Consider the following 24,812-nt stretch of genomic DNA (forward strand, 5'->3'; position numbering starts at 1 on the left):
CTCCTACCACTAAAAATTTTGTTGATACTCTCTCTTATGGTACCAGAAACATTCAGCCTTGCATTACAACATACCTGAATATACTGTGTATATTTTATTTCTCCTACTGGCCAACAGATTAAGAGAAGGATAGAGGGTGAGGTTGGAAGACAAAAAGATTTGCCTCTGACAGACATTAACTATGTGACCCCAGGAAAATAACTTGAACTTCTTAGTGATCTAGATAACTCTCAAAGTTTTAAGTTAAAAATTTGCCATCATATTCCCAAAGGGAGTTTATGCATTAGGAGTTGCCTGTCCCAATAAAATCAAGTATCTGAACAAAAAAATATATATATATAAACAAGATTCTAAGCTCTCTGAGGGGCACCCTGCATATTTCTATATACCCCCACAGCATCTAGCAGAGTATCTTGCACCTGGTACACAATAAATACATAGTAATTAATGCTGAAAACTAAAAATATTAAATAATGATTTAAAAAAAAATACATAATAAATCAATGCCGAAAGGATGAATGAAATTGTAAGAGTTTAAGATACCAAATGATTACGAGAACACTGGCTTAATAGTAAATCTAAACTTCAAGTCATCATATTTATTTTACAACTGACAAAATAATCTCAATAGGAGTCAGAAATCATGAAAAAAAAATTCAAAGATCATGAGAATCATGGATTTAGGGAAGGAAATTACTATCTTTCTAATATATTTATAAACTTGGAATCCATCTAGTACAACCTCCTCATTTGAGAATTGAGAAAACTCAGGCTCGCACTTCAGCTTGTTCAAATAACAAAACCGCCATATGTTTTTATAATGTTTTGTAGTTTTCAAAATGCTTTCATAAAAATTTGAGTCTCATTTGAGTCTCATCACAACTTCATCAAGTAGGCAAGGCAGGTGTTATTACCCCCATCAAATGATGGTAGGGTAAATTTAGAAAGGAGAGTGGGGGAACCACTTACATGGAAAAAAGAGAAAAAAAAAATCTAAATCATGTCAAGGTGGTACCTAGAGCAGAGGAAGGAGACAAACTGTTTCAATAGCAACCTTCCTCAGGCCAAATGAGGTTCCTTAACATTTACGTGGATTACAATCAATAGACTACAAATAGATAAGTCCCCAAGCACCATTAAAATTTACTCCATTAGAAAATTCACAATGCTTGAGGAACACACGTCAGAAACAATGAATGCCTGAAGCCACTTTACATATATCTCATTAAAACTAATCAACTAAAAATGTAAAGATGCAATTTTTAGCTTCAGAGAAAAAAAGAAAACAGCCCGCCTCCTCCTCTTTTTTTTTTTTTTAAAGCATGATTTCCTTCAATTCAACAACAATTTAAGGAACAACTGTTAAGTAGTTACTGTGCAAAACACTGAGCCAGGCACCGGGGAAGAAACAAGACTTAGATAAATCAGAATCCCCTGATGGAATCCAGTAGGAGGACCTGACAAAAACACAGATAAACGCAACGCACATTATCACATGGTTAAGTGCATTAGGGAGGCACAAAGTGCATTTCTTCTCCACAATCCTGCAATGACAAGCTGACAACTTAAAGAATGGGGAATTTGAACTGAATGGTACATGAGGCAGATGAGGCAGGTAGGTATGAAAATGGCTTTGGGACTGCTCAGGGCCTGAGTAGCTTTGTAAATTAAAGGTGGCTTTCTCAAATGACAGGTAACTTGGTATAGTAGATAAAGTTCTTCCTATGACCCATATTGACTGTGTGCCCCCTGGCAAGCCATTTAACCATTCAATGTTCTAAGCAACTGCCTAAGGGGCAAATAAGGTTCTACCCAGCACAGGCAGAGCAATTTCTTCACCAGGGAGCTTCCTATACTCACAAGGTCACAGGTCTAGTCTGCAACCCTAACTGGGTGAGCTCTGTGCGATTCATAAGAACTTGCTCTCCAGCTCTAATAGTCTAAGAATGGCACCAACAAAAAATCAGAATTGGAGAACTTCACTTGCAAATTAATACAACTCGGTATAGTGGTTAAAAACCTGGATGAAGGGCCATAGAAGGCGTGGGTCTGAATACCATTTAAGATACTAGCAGTGTCACCCTGGGCAAGTCAATTTGGCTCTCTGAGCATCACACACTAAAAAAGAGGATAATGATAAAACCTTCTTTACAGGGTCCTAAGAACATCAAATTAGAAATCTTAAAGTGCTATAGAAATGGGAACTTTTTTCAACTTGTATTAATTTAGGCCATCAAGTCAAAAGTATTGGCATGAAAAGAAATCCATAGCACCCTTTATGTTCATTTGAAACATAAACATAAACCATTTTCTTTCCTTTTTAATATCCTGAACTTAATAAACACCAAATGAATTGAATGAGCATTGCCACAGATTATATTATAGATCATATTATGCTACAGGGCATAAGGAAAGGATTATTCTCCTGGTTCTGCACAACAAAGTCTCTCCAGGTTTCTCTGAAATCATTCCTTTCATCATTTCTTATGGCACAATAATAATATGGTATTATATTCATAGGTCATAAGTTATTCAGTCAATTCCAAATGGATATTCCCTTAGTTTCCAATCTTTTACCACTATAACAATAGTGACTATAAATATTTTTGGTCATGTAAGCCTTTTTTTCCTTTCTTTCATATCTCTGGGGTATAGCCTTAGTAGTGGCATTGCTGGGTCAAAAGATACACACATCTATCTGTTAGTCAATAAACATTTACTGAACATGTACTATGTGCCAGGCACTGTGTTAAGTGATAGGGATACAAAAAAAGTCAAAAGATGGTTCCTGTCCTCAAGGAACTAACAATCTAATGGGGGAGACAATAAGCAAATATGTACAAACGAGCAATATACAGGATAAAAAGGAAATAATAAAAAGAAGCTTTCTCTAGAAGATGGGGTTTTAGTTGGGACTTAAAGGAAGCCAGTAGTTGAAGATGAGAAGGCTGAGGTGGTTCAGTGGAAAGAACAGGGGAGCTAGTATCAGAAAGATCTGCATTCAAATCCAACCTCAAATATTTACTAACTGTATGAATGACCCTGAGCAAGTCATTTAACCTCTGCCTCAGTTTTCTCAGCTGTAAAATGGGGATCATAATAGCACCTATTCCCCAGGGTTCAAATGAGATATTTATAAAGTGCTTAGCTCAGAGTCTGGCACACAGTAAGCATTTAATAAATGTTTAATTAAAAAAGTAATAAATGTTCCCTCCCTTCCTACAGGAAGGTGAACTAACTCCTTAATAGCAGAGACTGCATCTAGCCTGAGGGCAGCAAGTGCTTAATACATGTCAGTTGAATTGTAAGGACTTCCTGAGTTGACCTGAATGTCAGCCCTACTCCCAGCCATTGACCTCACTTGGTAGACACGGTTCTAAAGTGGTTACCAAAATAACTGGAAAAATCAATTCACAGCTCCACCAACAGTGAACAAGTATATCTGTTTTCCCACTGCTCCCACAACATTTATCATTTCTCTTTTTAGTAACTGTTGCCAAAAGGTGTTAGGCTAAACTTCAGAGTTGCTAAATTTGCATTTCTCTCATTATTAGTGGTTTGGAGTGTTTTTTCATGAGGATGTTTACAACCTGGACATCTTCTTTAAAAACTTCCTTAGATTATTAATCTACTGGGGAATTGTTTATGTTCTTATAAATTTGAATCAGTTCCTTACACATCTTGGAAATGAGGCTTTATCAGAGAAACTTGATGCAAAGTTTTCTGCCCCTCCCACCACAAGCCCCTAGTTAACAGTTTCCCTTCTAATTTTAGATGCACTGGTTTTGTTTGTGCAGAAACTTCTTACTGTTACATAATCAAAATTGTCAACTTTATCTTCTGTGATCCTCTCTACTCACTATTTACTTATGATCTTTTCTCCTATCCACAGACACAAAAGGTAATTTCATCTTTGCTCCTGTGATTTGCATATGATGTAACCTTTTATGTCTGGACCATGCAACCATTTGGAGCTCATCTTGGTATATTGGGTGAAATGTTAGTCTACATACACCTCAATAGCTGCTAGACTACTTTCCAGCTTTCCCAGCAGGGGCCCCCATTCTAATAGCTGGCATCTTTGGATTTAACAAACACTATACCAATACTATGTTTGTTTCTGTCTGCTGTGTAATCTATCTCATCCATTCCATTGTTTGGCTTCTACTTTTTAATCAGTACTGAATAGTTTTGATGCCTACTATTTGGTAGTATAGTTGGCAATTTGCTGCTGCTCTAGACCCCTTTCTTTCTCGCTTATTTCCCTCGATCTTCTTGGTCTTTTGTTACTCTAGATTTATGTGGTTATTTTTTCCTAAGCTTTATAAAGAAATCATTTGATAACTCAATCAATAAGGTACTGAATAGATAAATTTAGATATTACTATTATTATTTTTATTTTTATTAGATTAGCTCAATCTACGGAAGGATTCACATTTTTCCACTTATTTATATCCATCTTTATTTCTGCAAAAAGTGTTTTAGAATTATATTCATAAAGCTAGAATTTATATAGAGTACTGAAAGGTTTGCAAAGCACTTTACATAGGTTATCTCATTTGATCCTAACAACAATCCACTGAAGTATGTGATATATTAGTCCCATTTTGCAGATGAGAAAATTTGAGGCTGATAAGGTAAGACAGTGTCAGAGGCAAGATTCAAATTCAGGTCTTAATTCCAAATTTAGCTTTCTATCCACTCGGCCACCTACCTGACTATATGTCTTGGTGGGTTGAATCCTAAATATTTTATACAGTCTATAGCTATCTTGAAAGAAATTTCTTTCTATTTCTTCCTGACTGGTTTTATGGTTAATATATTATATCTTGATACTTATTAACTATCTCAATTAATCTTTGAAGTAATAATTTTGTTTCCTCTTTGTCCGCGCTTATTTTTTCAATTTCTTTTCCTTGTCTTATCGATATAATCAGAATTTCTAACACTATATCTAGAATAATAGCTATAATAATGAACATCCTGACTTCATCCTTGTTCTTGCTGGAAACCCTCTCAATTTTATCCCTAATACATATAATTCCGGCTCTTGGTTTTAAATAGATGCAAACTACCATATTAAGTGAGAGTTAGGTGACAAAAATATCTTCATGTACTATATTCTGTACAAAATTAACCTGATTTTAGAAACAAATCTTCCCTTTTTTGTCATCTAATCATTATTATTATCTCTAATATCTGAGATGCAATACAGAGAACCCTAATGGGCAGAGATGACAGACAGCGAAAATATATTAAATACCAAGTAAAACAAAACATTTCATTTTTTAAGACTGTGAAATAAAATTTTGTTCTTTGAGCAAAGAGAAAAAAAAGGAGGGCAGGTGAAAAGAGAAAGAAGTAGATGGAATGCAGAAATAGATACATATGTAGACTTTTTACAGCACCGCACAGAATAAAATGTGCTGGCTTACAATCAGGAAGAACTGGGTTCAAACCCAAACTCTGACATTTACTAGCTTTGTGACCATAGGCAAACCACATAAGGTCTCCGAGCCTCAATTATCTCATCTGTAAAACAGGGATGACAATAATAATAGATACCATCCCAGGGTTATTACGAAGTTCAAATTGATAATGTACCCAAAGCATCTCACAAACCTTAATATGTCCCATAAATGTTATTTCTATTACTACTTTATCCTTGTTTAGCCATATAATTTTAATAAAATATCAACTAGCAGCAGACGAATTTTATAGAAAGGTACCTTCTATCTCCTACCAAATATTTCAGCTTCCGACATCAAGAGAATGGGAGCAATTGCCTAAATTCCCACCCTCCAGTAAAATAAATGTTACCAACCAAGTAAGCATGGCAATAAAGGAAAAATACACAGACATGGGGGCCCTGAATAGGCAATCCAACCTGCTTTCCATGAGACCTTGAGGAATTATTTTTTAGAATTCAAACATTTACAAGATGAATTAAAATTATTAGCAAAAATTTTATGCACCAGATTATTTAAAAAACTATTTGGGGTTTCTTTTTTCTACCATAACTATAAAAAGATTGGTTTTGTTGCACTGATAATATCACTTGGCCATTAAAGTGCAAGACTAAGATGTCAATTTTCCTTTACATGTGGTCAAAATCCTGGATGAATACAGATGAAAAAGTGTCAAATTTCAGGCTCTGTAGGGTGCAAACCTTTGTTCTCAAAACCAAAATATTATTTGTTGAGAAAGGAGAAAAAAAGAGACTGTATCAAAAGTCGTGACCATATACATAACTACCCCCACAAAAAAAAAAAAAAAAGGGAAGGATTCTGTGGGTCCCAAATACATACCTCATATTCAGCTGTGTTCACTGTCAGCGACGGGACCAGAGCAAACAGCTCACTTAGCGTCTTTAATATAAGAGGCCGTGTGTCACAACTCAGCTTTGGAGAGAGGGCACTCCATGTGGAACGAATGCAAACAACCTGGAAAGGGGGAAAAAGAGACTCATTCACAAGGGTAATCTCAACTCAACAAGGAAACCATGTAGTTGATGACTTTTCTGAAAAGATATAGGAAAATGTCAAGACTCCCAAATAGGGATGCAAAATTTAGCATTAGCTAAAATTTTTTTTTTCCAATTAGCAAAAACCTAAATATAAATTAAACCAATAGAAACTGAGAACACAGGTCAACACGGTCTTGCGGGGGGTGGAGGGGTGGGGTGTTTGTTGCTATCCTGATAATCGTTAGACCAAGGGAATCTGTGCCCGTGTCTGTCTGTCTGTCTCCCCCCTACCGGAAGTGTAGGAAGTGATGCTGCCTCATCCCTAAAGTGATGTTTTCCTCCTTTTTTTTTTTTTCTGTTCACTTAAGGTGCCACTCCTTGACTTGACATTTGTATTATGAATAGATTTCTCTTTCAAAGTATGTTGACATTTCAAAATTGCTTTTGAATGCCCTTTTATCAGAGGAACCTAACAAGCAGACTGTAATCCATTAACCTGGGAGATCTCCAAGTTTGATATCATAGTTTCAGCTTTCTCACCGTAGTATCCATAATAGTGAGTCTCCTCAGCTACCAGTGCCTCCAACACCCAAATTAACTTGTATTTACTTTGAATATGTTTGTGTCTCTGTGTGTGTGTGTATTCAACCTATTAAAGCATTTAAATGTTATTTTGTCCAACAGAATGAATATTCTTTGAATATTCTTTGAAGACAGGGACAGATTCATTTCTCTTCTTTGAATAACCAACACTTAGCATAGTGCTAAGCATTTAATGTAACTTGTTGACTAAAATACAGTTTGTTGACTGACTGAGGGTTTTACCCAGAATGCCACAGGCCAAACTTGTCACTATATGGTTGAGACCCTAGTAGTAGAAAAGAAGAGAACCAACAACAGAGATTTGGGGAGGAGAGGGGAGATTAGAGACTGATTTGCCCATCACTGGCCTAAAGACAGCCATGAGGCTGAGCCGTAGAGGAGACTTCATGCTGGACACAACAGGGAACTTTTTTACTGGGACATTCACACCTGCGGTACTGAAATAATGAAACCACCAGAGTTAGTCTACCAGCAGAAGAGTGTTCAGACAAGAGAAAAAAAGCAGAAAGAAGTACCCAAAAACATCTTCAAGAAGCTGTAGTAAGAAAAGAATTTGTATTTTGAGGACTGTAAGTGACTGGGATTTATAAAGGAGAGTTGCTCATTTATCCTTACTGTCTGAGGGTTCTATTTTAGGTATGTTTTTAGTTTATTTTGAATTCATTTTTAAAATTCAGATCTTAACATGGCCCAAATAAAACAAACATTTTCATATAGAACAAACAATGATGAGTATCCACAAGTCTACTTAGCTACCAAGATTTTTCTGTTGCTTTACTGATGCCTATTGGTTTATTTTGGGGAGGTTTTCCCCCTTACATCCAAAATACCTTCCATTACCCCATCTTACTGCCATTCCAAAGAAAAACAGTTAAGCAAAACCAATCAAAAGAACAAACTGTTTTAACAATTTGTACAACAGTCTACACAGGTAGTTCTCCACATCTCTATCAAGAGGAGGGAGATGTGTTTCATCATTAGACTTTCAGAAATAAAACTGGTTACTACCTTCAATCTGAGTCCAATTGACCTTTAGCATTATTTGCATTTACATTAATGTAGTCATTATGCATGTTTAGTTGGTTTTTCCCCCTGGCATTGCTTTCTTTGACCTGCATCAGTTCATACAAGTCTCCCAATGTTTCTATGAATTATTTGGGGTTTTTTTCCCCAATACAATTACCATCTAAAAATAGAGGACTGAGTATGTAAGTACATATGAGGGGAGCTAATGTGATTATTCTGGGTACTGTTAAATACAAGTTTTCTCATATTGTCTAAGGCCAAAAAGAAGTGAAAAATTCCCTTGAAATATACACAGGATCCTATCTATTTTGACTGACACAAGATTACAATTAATCTGAACGTTCACACTGAGAGTTTTTTATAGGAAGGATGATTTTTTTTCCCCACTTGTGATTTCTCTCACCAGATGCCAAATTAGTTTTACAAGAAAAGCAGCCTCCTCTAAAATAAATCAGATTGCTACAAATATACAACAAAACAGCAGTTTAAAGTGACAAGCTCACTAAAGAGACTGTCTGCCTCAACCAATGGAGAAAAAAAATATGATTCCCAAAATAAGAAATGTTTTTGCCAGTAATTCTTGTGCTCTAAGTATGGCTTTGTTCCTTTGAAGAGGAACAGATAGCTATCTTTTTCTTCATTGACAATCGAAGCTATTTCTAGAAATTCATGAGAACAGCTTAATTTTTTTGTCCCAATGCTTCTTCAAACAAAGTAAAAGCTTTGTTAAAAGATTTGACGAGGCAAAGTGGGTTCTTTTAACGGGGAGAAAACTTATTTGTCCTTCTCCTGACATCAAATGAAATATCTTTCACAACTAAGAGCCCTAAATTCCCAATACCTTCCTAGCCTGACTTCATCCAACTTTTCTCTGGTCCAACTGCCACACTCTCTCCCCATCAAAAGCTCCCTGGGCTCACCTGTTTCTGTGCCTTTGCTCAAACGGTTCCCCTATGCCTGAGATACCCTCCCTTCCTCCTTCTCAACAAGTGAATTTCTACTCTTCCTTTTAAGAAGAAAATCCAAAACCCAAGAAGAGAAGTGTGGTAGAGAACACTGATTTGAAGAGCAAGAGTGAGTGGGAGAAATATATTGAAAGAAAATTGTAATAGGAACATACCAAAGACTATTAATAGACTAAGAAAACAGACAAAAGAATTTGGGGAAGAGATCACAAGCCTACAAGAGCAGCATGGAAGGAGAGCTTCACTTTTGAGCTCTCTCTGACAGAGAAGCTACAAATTGGGGCGATCTCAGGGGTTCTCTGAAAGTGGATGGGGAAAATTACATGTTTACTTCGAATATATTTGGTTGCCTTTGTAATCCCATTTTATTTTATGAATTTAAAAATATTCTGAGTAAGAGTCCTTAGATTTCACCAGACTGCCAAAGGGGTGTAAGTCACACACAAAAAGGCTAAGAGACCCACCTTTAAAAGATGGACACCCTGCTTTAAAAAGTGAAGACAATTCGAGACTTTAATGTGACCAAGGATTAGAAGTGCTGGGGGCTTTGGAGAGAAGCAGCCATCTGACTTTGGCATTTTTTAAAGACAAGTAGGAGGAAAATTTGCTACTTGGACGTGCACCCTGGGTATTGCATAATTTCTATTCATCAGGGAATGACTAAAACTGTGGTACATGAATGTAATGGAATATTACTGCACCATAAGAAACAACTAAATGATACGTGGGAAGTCTTACATGAACTCATGCAGAGTGAAGTAAACAGAACAAGGAAAACAAGATACACAATGACTGCAAATGGGAAGGACAATGAAAGGAAACTAAATGCTATGTTAAGCATAATAACTAAGATTGGCCCGGAGAAAAGAGCTAAGAAAATATACCTCCCTCCCCTCTTTGCCAGAGGTGGGGAGGGCCGATGGATGGTATATGCTCTCAGACACAGCATGCTGCTTGGCTTTACTGAACTGCATTTTTTCTGCTTTCTCTTACAATTTTACAAGGGATGGATCACTGGGTAGAGGAAGGAAGAGAGTTATCTTTAGAAATTAAAATGAGAAAAAAAGATATCACCAAGATTTTTAAAAGAAAAGGAAGAAAAAAGAAAAAGATATGAATGGGTTACAAACTATATCACGGAGGGTGTGTTACCTGATCTATCAAAGTTTCAAAGTAAAAGATATTATAATTAAGTGTGAAGGTACTCTAGCTATGTTGGTTTTTTGAAAGGATATCTGATTTTTGTAGTCAGGATGTGTGTTTATTTTTATCTCTGTTTTATTCAGATTTCTCATGACAGTTACAGATTATTTAAATCAAGGGAACAATCAATATAATCCTTTTCTGGTTTGGGTTTATCAAAGTTTCTCTAATTGTATTCTGTCTTTTAAAACATGCCAACTGAAAGAGAAAGGAAAATAAATTCTAAACCACATAGTCATAACATGCCTGCAAAACTGAGTTGTATCAATACTCAGGAAGTTGGATTAATGGCAACCTAGAAGGATGCAGAAGGCAACCAGATGGTTCACTGGATAGAGCACTGTGTCTGGAGTCAGGAAGGTCTGAGTTCAAATCCAGACTTAGACACTTACTAGCCGTGTTATCCCTGGGCAAGTCACTTCATCTCTGTTTGCCTTAATCCACTGAAGAAGGAAATGGCAAAGCACTGCAGTATCTTTATCAAGAAAATCTCAAGGACAGTATGGTGCATGGGGTCACCAAGAGTCACCTCAACAACAACAACTATGATAACAGTGACGATGACAGAAGGACACAAGAAGTATTTGGAAGGCTGTGCTCAAGAAGTTTTTATAGGTTAATTTATCGTTTGGAAGAGAAGGAATATCTATTGAGTTTGCAGCTAAGTACAAGTACATGGGTACATTAGCAACCAGAAAGCCAGGATTTGAATTCAACTCAAACTGCAAAAGTAGTCAAAAATATACAGAATTAAACTCAGGAAAGGCAGCAACAATAGAGTAGGAAAGCAAACTATACAAATGTAAGAAAGGACTTGTCACAAATAACTACAGAAGAAAAAGAATAGGGATTCCTGATGGACTGAAAATTAACAAAGAATGAACAAGGCATTATGGAAATTTAAAAATTTTAAAAATAATAATACTAGGATGTGATACTGCCAAACACAGTAACTACTCATATTTTCAAATTATTAATAAGTATGTGGTAGTGGGTACAGTGATAGATTTAGAATCAGAAAGACCTAGGTTCAAATTCCCTCTGAAATGTACTATCTGCATGTGTAAGAAAGTTCATTAACTTCTCTAAGACTGAGGCAACTCTTGAAAACTTACCTGCTAAATTACAGGTGTTTTGTGATCTGCATAAGAAAAGGAAACAGAATCACAGCTCCAAGATGCATTGCTAATAATTACTGGTCCTTTATATTTGTAATGCTTAGCACCACAAACAGCACATTTTAAACAGTAAGTGCTTGTTCTCCTTCCTCACCCTTCCTAACCCCCCTTAAGGCTAGTGCCTCTTCTCTAAAATTACCTCCAGGTTATCCCATCTATGTCTATTATCTCTGTCTATGCCACTGTTTTCAAGCTTTCTCCTATTAGAATGTGAGCTCTGCCGGGCGATCATTGCATCTCAAGCATTTAACACACTGCCTGGCATATAGCAAGTGCTTAATAAATGCTTGTTGACTTGACTTGATAAGACATTGCCAATCAACAAGCACTGACGATAAGCTAATATCACAGAATTATGTTCAGTTCTGAACTGTACAATTTAAAACCACGTGAAGAAGAGGATTCAAGAATTCTAGGGTTAGAAAATAAGACCGAAGAGAAGTTTCCTGGTTGATTTGCCCTAGAAAAGCAGAAAGGGGTGATGTTATAATGATCATGAAGAACTCCTACACTAATTCTGCTCAAGGGCACAATAAATATTAGAGAGGATATGATTTTAATGTTGAAATGTCTGAAAGGCTGTCACACAGAAAAGGCATTAGACTTATTCTACTTGTTCCCAGAAGAAAAGAACATGAACTATGGGGAGAAAGTCATAGGAAGGAAGATATGAGGAAATCAATATAAGGAAGAATTCTAGAGGTAATAAGACATTGGGGGTGAAAGTTTTTCACATAAAGTCTGTAGAACTGGTTCTAGGGAATTTTGTTTTGTTGTTTTATAAAAAATAAATTGGTAAAGACTGACAAAATGGGGGGAAGGGAGGTGGGGCGGGGGGGGGGGGTTCATGTCTGTTACAGGTTGAACTAGAGGACCTCTGAGGTCCCTTTCAAGTCTACATTAATTCCTTAACTCCTGAATCCTTTCCGCCCACAGAAATGGGAACACCACTGCCATATGAACAGTTTTTGGTATCTATGTACCAGCAAAGGTGCACTAAGACTTCTAGTCCACCTTGCTCTTTTAGCAAGAGGATCATAGAAGCAGCATATGTTAAGGAGTGGTACGAAGGAAAGAAGACCTCAGTTTTGCCACTTCATCCTCATAGGAACTTGAGCAAATACTTTCATCTTTCCACACCTTAGCTTCCTTACCTATTTAATGACCCAGCTGGGCTACTATGACCGCCCAGGTCCCTCCTAACTCTAAACATATGAACCTATGGTTCTTTGGTCCTGATGTAAATGGAAGATCTGTAATAAGGAGAATGACAAAAATACAGGAAGGAACGTATTAAAGAGAGGGACTCATCCTAACAAATCCCCAAGCACCCAAATACCCAGCAGTTAGAGATGTAAAATCTCTCTTCTCCAGTCCCCCCCATCCACCTCCCACTTCTCCCCATGAAAAGATGCAGATTTCCTAAGGCATCTCAGTACAGGGAGCAGTGTCTTCTAATGCATGTCACATCCATCTACGTACATGATCTGACAGTGCTTCGGCAAAGAGCTCCATGCAGGAGAGTTTATTTTTCAGTAATGTGGCATTCCGCACGCACTCATTAGCAATTTTCATCAGATACCTTTGCATTGTGCACCAAAATGAAAATGGTAAGAATATGTAGAAAATATCCTTCAATGTGGGAATGGCTACAGTCCATAGTTTACAGGTTACACTCTCCAATGACCCCCAAATGATAGGTCATTTTAAATGCTACTTCAAAAAATTAGAAATCTATTACAACTAGCAAAAATGCCACAAAAACATGACCCGAAAAAGGATTTAGAATCCACAAAGCCAACCTGCTGATAAACTTTTTTTTTTCAGCTGACATGAAATTAAAAGCTAAGCAACCAGAATCTCCACCAGCAACAAGAATCCAATACTATCCATCAAAGCTTTAAAAAGAGCTGAAGGGATTGTTATGAACCTATTCCATAAAGGGATTGTTATGAATTCCATTCCATTGAGGAATATAGTTTAGTGCCATTTTATATTGAAAAATCAGCATGCTGTGTATCAAAAGTAATTGCTGAATTAAGCAGTCACTTCAATGGCCCCGAAAACACTTTAGAGAGCAATTTTAAACTGTAAAAATGAAGCTTTTAGGAATGCCTATTGAGTTAAGTCCATTTTGAGAACAGGCAGCTCCACGAATACACTTCTAGCATAACCAGTGTTGACGGCTGCTGAAACTGAACCTGATTATATGTTTGATGAAAACGACCCTTCCCCTCCCCTGCCCAACCACCAGCACACAGAGATTTTTAGGAGGGAACACTTACCCATTTTCCTTCATAGACAAAGGCAGAATCAATTTCTGAGATCAGAATAAGATATACAAATTTATTTAGAGATAGATAAGTACCATATAAACAAGTAAAGTTCTTGAAGAGGGTCTTGGGCTCACATGACCATCAGATTTCAAGCTGGAAGGAACCTGGAAATTATCTAAATTCAATCACTTCATTTTATAAATGATCAAAACTGGAGTGGTCAGGTGACCTTCCCAAGGTAACAGGGGGAGTAAATAGGAAAACTGAAAATATTCATGTAAACAAAGGAAAATTTCAATAGGTAAAAGATTTAGGTAAAATATTCAGGTGAACCATCTTCAGGAATCATCACTGCCATTCGACCATCCTAGAAAGTTAACAAACTACAACCAATCGTAAAATAAGCTTCAATGGGCTACCCGGAGTATCAGTGCTTAATGACTGCTCACTAGACAGAATAGCTAACTGCTTGACTGATGGCTGGAAAAATCTCAACGATGAACAATTTCCCTGTAGAATCCCCAAACTTAGAGACCATAGAGCCCAACTACTATAATTTATATGAGAAAACCAGGGAACATAAACCAATTAGTCCAAAACTACAAAGCTAGTTAATGGTAGGGTTAGGACTAGATTCCAGGTCTCCTGGTGCCCAATTCAATAATCTTTCCACTGTTTTTTTTTTCTTTCCATCTTAATAGATTTGGGGAGAATAAGTACATTGAGTAACTAAGCTAAAAAGGTTTGGGGTTTTTTAAATTTTTACTTTAAATGTTAAAAGGACAGAAAAGATAAGATCTGCTATAGCTTTTATTATTATTATTATTATTATTATTATTATTATTATTATTATTAGAGGGATAAAAGAATCCTTGCCCAGGCATTTAAAGACCAAAGAGAAGATAGTGTGAGTCACTCGGCAGTCGGACAAACCATTTATTGATGAAGCAAATCACTGGCAAAGTGAAACAATATAAGCCCTCTCAATATTTCTTTAGGAATGACCATTCATCATAACTACACATACACCACTAAACTTTATTCATTTGTCCCATGAAAAACCCACATTATGCAAACATTATCAGAGACAGAGCCATGGGAATAGAGTTTTGGGGCACATATCAAGAATGATGATGACAGTAAGGTAGGATACTAGGAATAATTAATTTACCTAGGCATTCAAGGGTAGGTAGGCACCTCATCCTGGATGTCCTATAATAGGCATATCAAATTCAACATGTCCAAAATAGAACTAATTATATTTCTCCCTCCCCCCCCCAACCAATGCCCCAGTTTTCTAAAGATCTCCATTTCTACTGATGGTTCAAGTTCACAATCTTAGAGTTATCTTTGACCCTATTCCTTCTCCCTCAACCCCCACGTGCACTCACATAGCCTTACACTAGCTCATGACCTCATCAGCTCTAGCTTGGACAACTGTAATGGTCTGTTAATTGGCATTCCTGCTTCTAGTCTTCCCCAATCCATTCTCCACGTGTCTACCAAATTGATATTCCTAAAATAGAGTGTCTCTAACAAAAAAACAAAATATCCCTGGCCTAGATTTTAAGGCTTTCCACAATCTGGCTCCCACATAACTTTTCAGTCTAATTTAATATTACTCCCTTTCATGCCCTGTCTTTCATAACAGAAATGGTCTGCAAGCTATTCCTAACATATGTCATTAAACCCTCCACCTCCATATTTTTACATAAGTAGTCCCCCATGTTGAAGAAGCATTCTCTTCTAAACTTGGTCTCTTGGATCCTGAAGACATAGTTTATAGGGCCAGATTTTTCCTTATCCCTCTCCATCAAGTTTTTAACATTCTCTCTCCCCCCCGCCCCTGGAAATGACTTGTATACATTCTGTACATATTGTATATATCATATACACGCATAAAATGTAAACTTTCGGAGGACGGGAAGTATTTTGTCTTTGTATCTCTAGCATTTAGCACAAAACCTATACACAGTAAAAGACAAATAAATATTTGCTGAATTGAAAGGTCAGCTGAAAATAGGGTTCACCATTAAATCTGTGTCTTAAGGAACTGGACAAACAGCAATGGAGTCGGTCTAGGGGAAAGGGGGAGACTAAAGGAGAAGATGCTTGCCGGCATAATAACAGGGTTTATTTATGAAGGCTATAGAGGAACATTAATGATATTACTGTGAAAAGAAGTGTAACAAGACCCGTGTCCAAATCCCATCTCTGTTCCTTACTTGATGTGTGGCCCTGGGCAAATCATTTAATGTTTTTGAGTCTTAAGTCTCAGATCTGTAAAATGAAGACTATCAATACCTATAGCACCTATATAGGGTGGTTGTAAAGATCAAATGAAATGTGTGTAAAATGCTTTGAAAACTCCAAAGCATCATTTATGATGTCAGCTATGACTACTGTGCAAAAGTATGGAGGTATTTAGTTCTTGTTGTAATAAAGTCTTTCTACGCATACCCTATTTAACACATTACCTTTTTCCACAAACAAGGAGGCAAAAAAAAAAGTGGGGGTGGGAAAGAGCAGTTAGTCTTGGAAGTTCAATGTTAAGTAAAAGGGATTTCAAGAATTTTTTTTTCTTTTTTTTTCTTTTTTTTTCTTTTTTATTTTTAGAGGGGGGAAGGCAGGGCAACTGGGGTTAAGTGACTTGCCCAAGGTCATATAGCTAGTAAGTGTGTCAAGTGCCTGAGGCCAGATTTGAACTCAGGTCCTCCTGACTCCAGGGTCGGTGCTCTACTCACTGTGCCACCTCGCTGCCCCCACATTTCAAGAATTTTAAAAGAGACTGTAACCTCCTAGAGAGCAGGGACTATTTCTTTATCTATTCCTATCTCCAACACTTATCAGTACTTGGTACATAATAAGGACTTAAATGCTTTTTCATTCATTCATTCAAAGTACTTTAAAATAAACTTTTAAAATAAGATTAAATTAGGAAGATATGAAACACATAAGTAAGCACTGATAAATGACTCCCTGCCCTCATTGTTATCTCAGTTCCTTGAGGGCAGGGACTGTGTTTTTACTTTTTCTTTAATCCTTAGCACTGAGGACAGTGCCTGGAACATGGTAGGGGCTTAATAAACGCCTATTGATTCTCAGCTATGGTCTAGGAACCAACCTGGACCTTGATGGCTTGAATCAGTATCTCCAGACAAAACTACAATGAGCAATTCTTAGGCCATGGATGAATTTAGTTGAGCAGGATTTTGTGGTGAGGAGTACAGAGCACAGTCTGGCCAAGTGGTGGTCTACCTCCCAGAGAGGCTAGCCCTTGCTCCTTCCTGTTAACCCTTATTCCCTGGGATGACGAGGGGCAGGGGAGGCAGTAGGTACTGGCATACAACAGTAGAGTAAAAAAAAAAAAGGTGGCTACATATTGATCAACCCACCATGAATAAAAAGGCCCACAATATTTTTGTGAAAATATGAACAAAGAGGTTGGCTATCTTTCCAAGAAATGTACTCAAAACACGACAGAAAGCCTCCCAAGACTGGTCAAGCTTGAAAATCCCTATATGGATAGACATAGGGACAAATGACATTTTCAGAAGGATCTTAGAAAGCTTTGCTAGGGATTATGAAATCCTGGGCAAGAAACAAAAGACCTTATGGGTGCAGGTGGTATCTACATCATGACTGCTGACTGAAGTTAAGGGCTTCAGAATAGAAAGAAGGATTTCAGAAGTGAACAGCTGGTTGAGCAGATGGTGCCTGAGAATGGGATTTGAATTTTTGAACCAGGGCTTAAAATATAGGAATGATGGGCTTTTAGCCAGCTATGGAGTATGCCTAACAAGGATGAGTAAAATTATATTTGCCTGGACTCTTGTGAATCTAATCAAGAGGGCTTTAAAATGAAAAAGAGAAGGAAGAAAACAGCTGCTGGATATCTACCTGCCAAGCTAGAAACCACAGACAGTAGCAGGTGCATTCTACACCGATGCACATGCAACCTGTGATGTCACCAGTACAGGCTACTAAGACACAACACAACTCCTCGATGATGTAGAAAGTCTTCAAAAGTTCCTACAGCTGAAAATTGTACCACCTTGCAACCAGTATGATGATGAGCCTCTCTAAACTTAGCTAAGGATGACTGTCAGATGAGAAACATATGGTCCATCACTGTCCCTATATTCAAAGCCATTTCAGGTCAGGAGGACCTGCCGCAGCTTATGCTCTGTGAGAAATAACATTTGAGAAGCCATGAATAGCTGCTCTCCAGAACTGGACATAAGAAGAGCAGCACCCAGATGGAGGAATAGTCATTCACAGGGGAGGAGAGCCAAGAAGAAAAGCCAAAAGTAGAACCCAAGCTCTGAAATGAATATACATAAATGAATAAAGGAGTGGTAATCATCATAATCTCATTTATAAAGTGCTTTAAGGTTTACAAAGAGCTTTACATATATTAACTCATTTAATCTTCACAATGACCCCTTACTCTGTATCAATTTGTATATGATCTTGACAATTAGACCATCTGAATAAAAAGCTCCTTCTGAGGAGGGAATGTTTCATTTACTACATTTGCATGCATACACCTAGCAAAGTGTGTGGCACAAAATCATACTTAAAAATATTTGTTAATCAATCTTTGATTCTTCTCAGGCTTTTCTTGCAGCCCAATTGCTCCCATGGGGAAATTCTAAAGGCATTCTTTAAAAAGAAAAGTTCTTTTTTTTTTTCTGGGATGGTTAAATGAAGTATGATGCTGTATATGGAGACCTCTCTGAACCCTCAAGGTCTTTTCTAAGCTTCTGATTCTGAGAGAGCACTGAAAGTCATGATACAAGGGGGCAAATTGTTTTGTGTAAGAATTGCTGACTACATTCTATTCTGAGAACTAATTATTGTGGAAAAAAACCTGGGTCTTCAAAGGCTATGGAAGAGGAATTTGCAAATTCTGGAAAGTTCTAAGTTGAGAAGCAGGGAAGTCTTGAAAGTATAGTCCTAATTATTACAAATTGGCCTGCTGTAAAGCAAAGAGGCTCATCAACCAGGTTGGTCAACAAGCAATCAATTCTTTGACCATAGCAACACATGAAACATAGGACAAAAACAAAATACCCTTACATATGTACAAATCTCTATTTCTACAATGATTATATACCTCTCTATCTATAAAATATTGGAAGAAGTAAACAAGATTGTATATAGTAAGCACTTAACAGAGTCTTTTTTTCATTCATGCATTCATTCATATTAATATTGACCAGCCTCTGCCCTTTATTACCTTTATGACCTTGGGGAAGTTACTCAACCACTCTAGGCCTCAGCTGTCATCTTTAAAAGAAGGGGATTGGATTAGATGGCCTCAGAAATATCTTCTAAGTCTAGATTTAGGATCTTATGACATTCTCACTATAATGAATACCTGAAAATATTAGGTTGTGTTTGTCCTTCGTTTTTGAAGAGGACCATGACATCAGGGAAATGATGACGTGACTTGCAATTGGCTTTGATTTGAGTAAAGGAGGGCTGTGCAGGGTCACCAGCCTCACTTTCTTCTCCACAGCCATCTGGGTCCAGTGGCCTGATATTCATCAGGACGACCAGAGATGGCCCAGGATGCAATGGGAGACTCTGGCCCTTTTAGGGCAAGGCGTTTTCACTTAGAGTGAGGTAACTTGCATTCAGTGAATAGGACTCTTTAAGAAGTGAGTCAAGGGATGGTCCCTTTAATGAGAAAAAAGAGGGAAAAAAAATCAAACTGCAAGGAAAGACCCTCAGGGTTGCTAGTCAAAAGAGAAACAGTTACCATTGACATTCACTCTGAACCAGGAGGGCCCAAATTATAGCCATTAAGCGGAGCTTGGGCAGGGACCTATTATGATCTAATCTATAATGAATACCTGAAAATATTAAGAACCTAAATGGAGGAATGGCTCATGGGGTTTTTCTTTGGCAAGATAAATAAAAATATAAGATTCATCACACACCCAAAGAGTATTAGGAAACATCCTTTCAAGAATATCTGGTCATCTAGCATTGTATTATTCATAGTGGTTATAAGCAAAATGACTTACATAATTACAGTTTATTTACCAATATCTACTGTAGAGGATGAAATAAAGAAATTCTATGAATAACTTGACAAGATCCTTCAAAAGAAAAGCTAACCACATCCAGTTCCTTCAAACTATCTTCTATCATATGTCCATTCCCTATGCCACCCTTGTTTGCCCTCCAAATTTCCTAAACATGGTACATAGAGCTGAACATGATATCCTGGGTCTAAAAAGAGCAACATACATAGAGTGAGACAATCACTTCCCTCATTCATGACATTATGGTCCTTTTAATTCAGCCTGATACATTTTGGAGGCTGTTAAACTGTGCTACTGACTTACACTGAATTTACTCTAAGACCAACAAGATCATTTTTGCATAAAGTGCTGTTATTATAGCTATCCATATTATACTTCTAAAATCAATTTCAAAAATTCAAGGATAGGACTCCACAATTAAGCTTACTAAATTCCATTATTTTTCATTTTTCCCATTTAAAAATAGGTTTTCTTGACTCATTTTGTTTTTTAAATCATTATCTTTTCCAATACTATTCCTCCCATCCTTTCCATAAGGTCATCTCATATAACAGTATTTTTTTATGACAAAAACATAAAAAGGGGGAAAAAACAGGATAATGAACACAACAACAAAGTCTAAAAATAATTGCAGTATGGAACATTTGTGGGCCTCCTAACTCAGCAAATGGGTGGGGTGAGAGTGACTTCTCATAACCTCTTTTTTCAAGACAGGCTGGTTCTTTATAATGTTGCAGCATTCATATATTTTTTAAAATTTTGCTTCAGTTCATATAGATGTTTCAGTAGTTCTCTGTACTTATCACATTCATCATTTCTTCCAGCTAAGTAATATTCCATTATACTGACATACCACAATTTGTTTAGCCATTCCTCAACCAATGGGTATTTACTTTGCTTGCTATTCTCTGTTATCGTGAAAATACAATAAATATTGTTATACTTTGTTGCTATAGATACTTTGTTATATACGGGGAGGGAGGGAAAGAGAGGAGTCTTTGCCCCCAAGGAACTTCCAGTGTAATAGGAGAAAATAACACACAAAAAGAAGGTTAAAGTTGGAGTTAGGGGAAGGAGAAGGCTACCAGGCCCAGATGTAGGAGAAGTTTCAAAGTAGGGCAGTTAGATGGGAAAGGAGGAGATGTGTTTCCTGAGTACCCTCCTTAAATGGAGGTTTTGGGAATTCAAGGCTCCACCTTCGAAACAGAGGGGGAAGAGGATGATGATGAGATCTTGCAAGGTGAGGTTTCCTAATGATGAGGTCCCTGGAAATGGTGAAGGAGTAGAGAAGTTGAGTGAGAAATGAAGAAATTCCATATTAATAGATTTGGACTACCATCCTATTCTAACATTTTTTGATACTGACTAGAGGCAAAAGAAGGATAAATGGCAGAACCTAAATAGTTATCAGTAAAATTAATTTCACTTTATTTATTCATTATCATTTTTATTTTATTATGTATTATTTTATTTATTGTTTTATTATTTGTTTTATTTTTATTTATTATTTTATTATTCTTCTATCACTACAATCTACAATGATATTGATGCTTGGCTAAGGGATTATTTTAATAGAAATTTCAGCTTTCTATATTCTTTTTTCCTAATAAAAATGGATTTCAATACCTTTCCTTTAAAACTTACTTAAAGCAACTAGTTTTTCAATAGCACTTGGTAAGTTTGCTATAGCTACTGTCTTGCAAAAGGCTTATAAACCTATGAAACTCATTTAGGAAACCACAAATAACTCCCTGGGTTTTTTACACAACGATTTGTCAGCTATAGTGACTCATTTCTCCACCACCACCTCTCCACCAAGTATAATTCAACAACTGAAAACTACTTCTGCCAAATTAGTTAAGTTGATAAGAATCAGAAGAAAAAGGGGGTGGGATGGGAGGGTTAAATAAAGCAGGGAGCAGGGAGGGGGTAAACAATTTTAAACATCAATATAAAAGATTTCCCTTTGATTCTTGGAAGAACCTTCTGGTTGACAAACAATGTAACAGGAGATCCTAGGGAAGGTGTTTTGTTTTATTTTTTTTTAAGAAGTATGACTCTGCTATAGTCCAGGTGTTGGGGGGGGGGGGGGGCGGGGAATGAAATATATATTCATACACACACACACATACACACACACAGAGCATAAGAGAGGTAGGTAGAAAAGAAAGCAAATGAGGTTTCTTACGCCTGATACTTTGTGAATTAAGAAAACTTCCTAAGGCTCCTTAAAGATTTTTGATCTACGTATTTACTCTGAAAGAATTAGTGTTCAAAGATGACCCAAATAAGAATGGATTACTCCAGCTAGGAATAATGGAATATTTACTTATATTTATATACATCGTTGCGCTCAACAGCCTGTGAACTCCCTGAAGCCAGAGACTGTTTCCTTTTCTAATTTGTGTTCCCAGTGCCTAACACTGTTCTTGGTATATAAAAAGTGCTTAATAAATGTTTGCTAATTAATTTACTCTTATTTTTCTTGCCTCCTGTCTTATTTCCTCTTTCTTTGCTACTTAACATTATTAAATAACCAATTTACAAGACATCACATGACACAAAACTTAACTCATGGGTCTTTTCCTTTATTAAATTCAATGAGGCATCACTTCACTGGTAGTACTCCCTCCCATCTTTTTACCTCCATCCCCCACAATGCAGGGTTCATATTCCAAAAGAATTCCACACGAGCTACAGTGAGTTCCATCATTTGACATAGCTCCACTCATCAGTACAAAACCCTTCACATATTAGGTGTCTATCCTGGGTGATCTTCTATTAACCAGTGCCTTATTTTGATAGCTGTGACCCACCTCACAGTTCAAGGTACTATTGGTGCATATAAATTTCTACCTAGAGAGGAAAGGATAAGCAACAGACCAAGCCTCTACATTTATTATTTACTGTATATTGAAACTTAAAAGTATAAATCGCAATTCAGACAGTCTCCTTTCCTAAGTAAAAAGAAATATTCGTATTAAGTATTGTTTATCAATTATTTTGTGTCTTAAGTTAATAGTTTTCTTTGAAGCACAGCCATTTGTACTGTTACCATTTGCATGCTGTGTTAAATTTTTTTTTTGTAATATTTGTAAAGGCTTTCCCTCTCTCTCCCTGCTCTCCAATATTTCAGTAGCTTTTTTCCAAGTTGTTATCTTCACTACACAGTAAGCTCTGCCACACCAGCGCTCCTCCTCCCCCAAGAACTGCCAACCCAGACCACGACTCAGATCTAACCAGGCTCTGCACTCCTGCTCTGATCCACCACTTAACTCCTCCCACCAGGTGGGTCTGGGGCCAGAAGCAACTGCAGCTATAGCTCTGGAAGCAGGCTCTTAGCTGTACCACCTCTGCCACCCCCAGGGTGGCGGCCAACCTGCAAACTCCTTCCACTCTGTCCCAGCAGTTTTTCCCACTAACCTTCTCTGTTGTCTTTGGTGTTTGTGGGTTGAGAAGTCTGGTAACTGCTACAGCTCAATGATTCAGGGCGCTAAGGTCTGTTCCGCCCGGCTCCTGGTCTGGTTGGTCTGGGCACGGACCACACTGGACTCTGCCCCCAGCACGATGCGACAGACCTCACCCAGCGACCATCCAGGCTGTCCTGGGCTGGAGTACTGCTTCCTTCTACTATTTCATGGGTTCTGCAGTTCTAGAATTTGTTCAGAGCCATTTTTATAGGTGTTTGGAGGGTCCTGGGGAAGAGCTTTCGGCAAGTTCCTGCTTTCCAGCCGTCATCTTGGCTCCTCCCCCCCAAGTTGTTATCTTTCTTTTTAAAAATGTTATTAATGTTCCTTTTATGTCTATTACTCATTAAAGGCCCTCCTCACTTTTTACTCCAAGTAGAGGCCCTCCCTTGTAATACATACATACATATATATGTACATGTATATATGTATATGTGTGTATATGTATACACACATACACATACACATACACATACACATATACATATACATATGCATATACATATAGTAAAGCAAAGTAAAAGAACACATTGGCCATGTTTGAGAATGAATATTTTATTCTGTAATTCTAAGTCATCACACCTCTCTGCCAAGAGGTAAGAAGTTATTTTATTGTCTGTCTCTTGAAGTCATGAATGGTTGCTACTTCAGTCAGATTTCTGCGGTCTTTCAAAATTGATTCCCTTTACATTATTATTGTGGTCACCATGTAAATTGTTTTCCTGATTCTACTCATTTCAGTCTGCATCAGTTCATACAAGTCTTTCTATATTTCACTGAATCTGTCATATCCATCATCTCCTAAAGGGCAAAAAATCCTTAATATTCATATATACAATTGGTTCAGACGTTTCGCAATTATGGGAACTTATTTTGATTCCAATTCTTTGCTACAATAAGTGCTGCTATATTCCTATACATATCTAGAATTACTAGTACCTAAGCTGAGCAGACTAAAATAACATCCACCTCCCAAGATTGCTAACTACATGTAATGCATAGGCAATGAATAAGAACATGTTCATCACAGGTTTCTTCCCAGATAACAGCCAACTGCAAATGAGGCTGATGAACACCAGTCTGAGATGCAACTGAATGTAATCCAAGGTCAAGCTGCTGCCAGAAATAATCATGAGTTCAGAAAAGACTGACCATGACCTCACCTACAGGTGCCCTGGCCAATTAACGTTCCTAAATATTTAAGGCCAGTTGAAAAAATGGGCTTAATTATAAGAAGTCAAATCAGAAGTGGAGTTTTTTTTTTTTCTCTGTACATAACAGTACTTGAGCCTTAGACCACACTGTTACAGATTTGTCTCTTTTCTCACAAAGATGCTGGTGCTATGATAGGCACAATGAAGACTGGTGGAGGGCCAGGAACTCCAAAGACTCCCAAGAGCATGCCCCACACTACATCCAACATTCTCCTAAGATCTGTCTGGCTCTACCATATACTTCCATGAACTCCACTGGAATATACACGTAAGTTGTGTGCCAGATGTCGCTATGTGTTAAACATCACATACTCAATATTTAACAAACAGGTTGCCATTTATACAGTATGTGAGTGC

The 24,812-nt window shown here is 37.3% G+C and overlaps 1 protein-coding gene across 1 annotated transcript in view; it reads right to left on the bottom strand.

The window, feature by feature from the left end:
- FOCAD (focadhesin) overlaps positions 1-24,812 on the bottom strand; it is a 360,082-nt gene that overhangs the window by 135,882 nt on the left and 199,388 nt on the right. The window contains exon 16 of the mRNA XM_036738081.1: positions 6,310-6,444. Coding sequence (XP_036593976.1) covers positions 6,310-6,444 — 135 coding nt within the window. The remainder of the gene's footprint in view (positions 1-6,309; positions 6,445-24,812) is intronic.

The sequence above is a fragment of the Trichosurus vulpecula genome, chromosome 1, assembly GCF_011100635.1.
Source record: "Trichosurus vulpecula isolate mTriVul1 chromosome 1, mTriVul1.pri, whole genome shotgun sequence".
NCBI classification, from domain to species: domain Eukaryota; kingdom Metazoa; phylum Chordata; class Mammalia; order Diprotodontia; family Phalangeridae; genus Trichosurus; species Trichosurus vulpecula.